Source organism: Anoplophora glabripennis, unplaced genomic scaffold (genome assembly GCF_000390285.2).
Source record: "Anoplophora glabripennis isolate ALB-LARVAE unplaced genomic scaffold, Agla_2.0 scaffold821, whole genome shotgun sequence".
Classification (NCBI taxonomy): domain Eukaryota; kingdom Metazoa; phylum Arthropoda; class Insecta; order Coleoptera; family Cerambycidae; genus Anoplophora; species Anoplophora glabripennis.
The window spans coordinates 182184-187832 of record NW_019417059.1 but is presented as its reverse complement, the minus strand read 5'-3'; the positions used below and the strand labels follow the sequence as shown (position 1 = coordinate 187832).

Here is a 5649-nt window from a genome sequence, read left to right as displayed (position 1 = left end):
TTTTTTTTCTTGGTTACCTGATTTACCTAAATATATAAGATTATGGTTTTTACTTACCTAAAGTTTAGATGATTACTCTTTTGGATTCAGTAGTTAATAGATCAGTTATACTTCTTACAGTGTGTATTTCTTTTATTTCGAACAGAGAACGGCTACCATTCCTAGAGTTAATTTTAAATCTGAGAGCTTATATAGTTGTGCTTGAATTCATGGTTATTTGAGGATTAACCCACACGAGTAGCTGACCTGGTTGTAACCATGTGGCGCCCATTTCTTACATAAGTAATTATAATTGAACCTGCCCCGTCTCCACTGCAGCAAGCGGGCCAACTAGTGTCAGCTGAGGGCTTTATTAACTCTGGGTGTGTTAATAATTATTTTTTTTATATATATTTTATTACGTAAAATTAGCGACGCCACACATTGTCATAATCTACTTATTCTAAAGCAGGCCACTCACGTTCCGGTGTACCTGACAGGTATACCTGTTCAGGTCACCTGTACAGGTAAGCGCGAGCGTGTATGTGACAAAACTGACAGGTATTCTGGCCTGAACAGGCGACCTGCAAACAATCGAAATTTTATATATTTTACCTGTGGTAAAGAGCACTTTAGGCAAGCCTGCGCGTGTGTGGCGTTGTACATGTGTAGGTCTCAGTTATTCCCTGTCCACTGTCCACATTCGTTGTCGAAATAATGGCTTCTCGCAAGCGTACCGTAGTAGTGGAAGAATTCATAGAACTATATAAAGCCGAACCTTGCCTTTGGCTCGTAAAAAGCAAAGATTATCATAACAGAAATAAGAGAGCAGTCGCATATGAAAATGCTCAAGGAAAAACTTAGAGAGATCGAACCGAATGCTACGAAAGAGGATGTATTAAAAAAAAAATAATAGTTTGCGTTGTAACGTAAGGAAAGAGAAAAAGAAATATAAAGAATCGTTAAAGTCGGGAGCGTCTGCAGACGATGTGTACAAACCCACGTTGTGGTACTACGATATGTTCGATTTTCTTGGCGATGAGGACATTCTACGGCAGTCATGCTCAAATTTAGATGACGTCGACGACGAAGTCGAAGCAGACAATAAGAATACTTCTAAGGTAAGTAACTGTCAAATTTTGAGTATAAACGTTTATTTATTTCTATATTAATATTAGTCACATTCAATTTGTAGAATAATAATGGTCATATCAAATTAGTTATAAATATAATTATCTTGCCATGGCACTTTGCCCTCGTTTACAAAATAATTTTGAAATTCTTCCCTTACCCGTTTCCCGTCGTGGGTGATGTTTCCTTGACTTCGCCCATGTAAATGTTCCATGTTAGAACTTGCAGTGTTATAGCCTGTAGAAATGACAGTCCCGTTTTCAGTATTTTCTTTATAAACACAATTTTCTGTGCATAGGAATTTGATGCGTTATTAAAAAATTATGCAGGACGCACGTGGCCATTACTACTTTATCGATGTTTTGTACGTCTAAATTAATTCTGGTATGATATATTCGAAATCGTGAAGCCATTATATCGAAAGCGTTCTCCACAATATGTCTCGCACGAGACAAACGATAATTAAAAATTTTTTAATCGTGTATCCAAATCCGTTTGTCGAAATGGCTTTAGCATATTGGGTCCTAATGGAAATGCATCATCGGAAGCAAAGGCACATGGGAGACATTTAGAGCTATTGGCAACATCTTCTGGTCTTGGGATTTTTAATGTTTTACATTGCATTTTTTCGAAAAACTTAGTATTCTGTAATACACCCCCATCGGAAATTTGTCCATTTGTACCTACATCAGCTAATATGAATGGGTATCTGGCATCCACTACTGCCAAGAGGACTATGCTGTGGCGATTTTTATAACTGAAATAATACGATCCACAGCCAGCAGGTGTAACTATGTCAACGTGTTTGCCATCAATGGCCCCTAAGCAATGCGGAAAATTCCATTGCTTTTCAAAGAGACGCGCTATTTCTTTCCATTCGTCAAAGGAGTCAGGAAACTGAAAAAAAATGTACAGGTGAGTCAAAGTAAAGTAAAACGGATAGTATATGAAAAGGGTTAAATTTGTATGGTAATATAATCAGAACCTAATATTAATTTATTGTTTCAGGATAATGGTGCAGAATATAATGTAGGCGATTCTGAAGAAAATGCTACAGATGGTTCTACATCTAGGATGCAAGAACGTTCTCAAACAACACACACAAGCAACAAGACCTGCTAAAAAGAAAAGTGGACAAGAGGCGTTAACCACTGACGTGTTACTTTCGGTGAGAGACCATTTCAAGCGTCCTGCACCCGATCAGCCACCTTATTTTGCCACTTATACTAACATATAAAGTAAATATTTTGAAAATATGTTTTTATTTACGAGTACCTACAATTGTAGGATTTCTTAATAAATAACTTACCCGAACAATGTTCGTCTTATTATACACACCTTCAGATAATCCTTTCGTAAAGTTTTATAAATGGCATCACATGTCTCTGGAATGATTTTGCCTAGAGCTTGCGGTGATATTCTAGTAGAGAATTTGAGGCATTCGTATGTCGTGCCTGTTGCAAGAAATCGTAATGTTGCTGTCAGACGTTCATGTGACGATATAGCTTTTCTCATGACAGTATCCTGCTTCGGAATTAAAGGTGTAACTATTGATAATAGCTTTAGGTAAGTTGTTTCATCCATTCTTAAATAATTGCGATAATCTTTAGGCTCTGCGTTTAATTCTTCTAGAAACTTAACGTGACTGTATTCATGTCTTTGTAATAACCATTCTTTACACCACTTTTGTCGCGATTTTCTTTGTTTTTTCCCTAGGAGGAGAAGAAGACCTACTAACGCTACAGTATCGTCGTAGTCGCGTTGTACGGACATGATTGAAAGCCCAACTGAGAATTGCTTTCAGGTACGCCGCTACGTATATGGACAAAGTCAAGTTCAGGTTAACTTGTCATGTTTACCTGAACAGGTATACCGGAACGTGAGTGGCCGGCTTAAGAGACGAAGATAAATTAACAGACCCTCGCAGAATTGATGCATTCATTAGTGCAGAAATACCATCCGCAATTAGAACCAGAACTATATGAAATAGTAACCTCTTTCATGGTACACGGCCCTTGTGGAGAATTAAACCCAGACTCCGTTTGTATGGTGAATGTCCAATGTTCTAAAAAGTATCCTAAAGAATTCAGTGAACTTACAGCAATATCAGAAAAAGGGCAAGTCTCTTATAAAAGACCAAACAACGGCAGAACTTTGACAGTTCGATCTAATAACATAAACTGTATTTTAGACAATCGTTGGATAGTTCCTTACAATCCCTATATCCTATTAAAGTATAAATGCTATATTAATATAGAAGCTTGCGCTACTACCCAATGCGTTAAATACCTTTATAAATACTTATTTAAAGGTGTAGATCTGGCATTGGTTCGCATTAACGTAGAAAATCAAGCGAATTATAATGAGGTAGAAAACTACTTGAACGCACGGTATATGACTCCTCCGGAGGCCTGTTGGCATATCAATCAATTTGAAACCCATAAAAATACCCACACCGTTTATCGGCTTTGCGTTCATCTACCTACCAGGCAAATGGTTCGTTTCCAACCTGGATTCGAAATACAAGCATTAGAAAATAATGAAATTACCCAACTAACGGCATGGTTTCTGTTAAATCAGAATGACCCCGACGCCCGACAATATCTGTACACCGACATTCCATATCATTACGTATGGAATAGTAGAACTAANTTTTTATATATATATATATTGTTATGTTTTTGAAATAAAGGATGTCATGTAATTTTGATTTTAATTTTGAATGTTTTTAAATTTTGCCCAGGCGCCAATAAGATCTGGTCTTATAATGTTGAGATCTAGCTCGCTTTCTCTCTCAGGGTGTGCTTCACTTTGTTATTAATTTAATATTTGTATAAAATGAAAATTCTTGTTTTTAACACAAATTAACAAATATATTACACATATGAAATTTTATGACAGTTACAAAATTTTACGATCTTAATCTACTTTAATTCACTTCAATTTAGATGTGTAAATTTTATAGTCGACTTTTGTTATGGTAAAGTGAAATTACGAATTCGTACGATTCATATTTGAGTTTGATAAAAATTTTTAAATTGGCCAATTTATTTTTGCTGTAACTCACATTTGCGCATGGATGTAACGTTGGTCCTATATCCGTCTTCTAGTTGGGATGACCTCGTTCTGGGTTGTTGTTGAAGGATGATCTAGATCAAGGGTCGGCAACTGGCGGACCGCGGTCCAGGTCCGGACCTCGGTCCAGGTCCGGACCTCGGAAGGTAAAATACTGGACCGCCAAAAATTTTTTGAAAGTATAAATTACTCAAATAAATTATTTAAAAAATGTTTTTTTACATTTAAGTGCCAACCTTATTATTTTTTCTAGTATTTTACAATTATGTGAGTGTTTTGAGTTCTTAATGGTTAGTAAGCAGATTAAATTTGAGTTCGAATGAAAATTTGCAAGAAATATGAATTTTTTTTCTGGACCTCGTTAAAAATTTTTAAAAGTATCCGGACCCCACCTAAAATTACTTGCCGACCCCTGATCTATATACACAAATTTTATACCACGTACTTATACTTCCAATGGTAGATTGTCGGTGCATTTTCTCGTAGCACTTCACTATTGTTCGTTGGCAATTTATTCCATACACTTTTGATTAAAACACTAATTCCCATTACATAAACTCCAGTGAACGTTTGTACAGTTGGGAAAATTATGACTGATGGAAATTTTTACATTTTTGACAGTTGTCAAAATATCAGTGACTGACTTGAGGTCTGGTAATTACTTAGATAATTAGTTAAACTTTTGATTATCTTTTGTTTTTTTAGGAAAACTGAACGATGTTAACTGTTCGACGTATTATGGAAGACTGGCCACCTAGAAGCCTTACAGTAGTTTTTATAAAGGAATAACAAAAGGGTATGTTGTCATGGAGACATCAATTTGAGATTTCATAAAATTTTTACTTTGAAATTGTGCCTTTATGTATGACTTATGTAACACGACACTGACATATCTGACTTCTACACATTTTTCTGAAAATTTACATACCTACATCTTTTCATTACGTTCAGATTTGAGGTTATTATAGATTTTAGCTATTTTATCGAAGTTTGTGCAAATTACGTTATTAGGCTTAATTCTATGCCACTAGTCTTGTTTCTCAACACTTATCCTACGTTAATTTCACTATTTTACACAGTTTTATGATATACAAATCGACTAATAATGAAATTATTTCAGGTACATCGTTCCTTGACATCTAGTACTGTTTTTACACTATTTGGAATGTACATTAGGATGCACAGAAAGTCTTTTTAACACAATACAAGTCATTTTACTCCTGAAGAGTATCATTTACACAATCAATTTTTACATAATGTCACGTCATGGGTTTGACATTTCGAAAATCGCTCTCAGAGTCATATACAGAACTTTAATTTTGATTCCACTCATAAATATAGATTAAAGGTATGCTGAATTTTAATTATAGTCTTAGTTAAATACAAGGTTTTTATTTATAAGTGCAACGATAAATTGTTCTCCGATAAATCTATCTGTCAAAATCTTGATTGTTTAAATTTCCC

General features: G+C 35.2%; 1 protein-coding gene across 1 annotated transcript in view; it reads left to right on the top strand.

Annotated features, from left to right (window-relative positions):
- Positions 1-5649, top strand: part of LOC108909908 — a 15202-nt gene that overhangs the window by 6642 nt on the left and 2911 nt on the right. Inside the window, exons 2-4 of the mRNA XM_023455889.1 lie at positions 725-813; positions 948-1100; positions 2119-2194. Of these exons, the coding sequence (XP_023311657.1) occupies positions 725-813; positions 948-1100; positions 2119-2194 (318 nt within the window). The remainder of the gene's footprint in view (positions 1-724; positions 814-947; positions 1101-2118; positions 2195-5649) is intronic.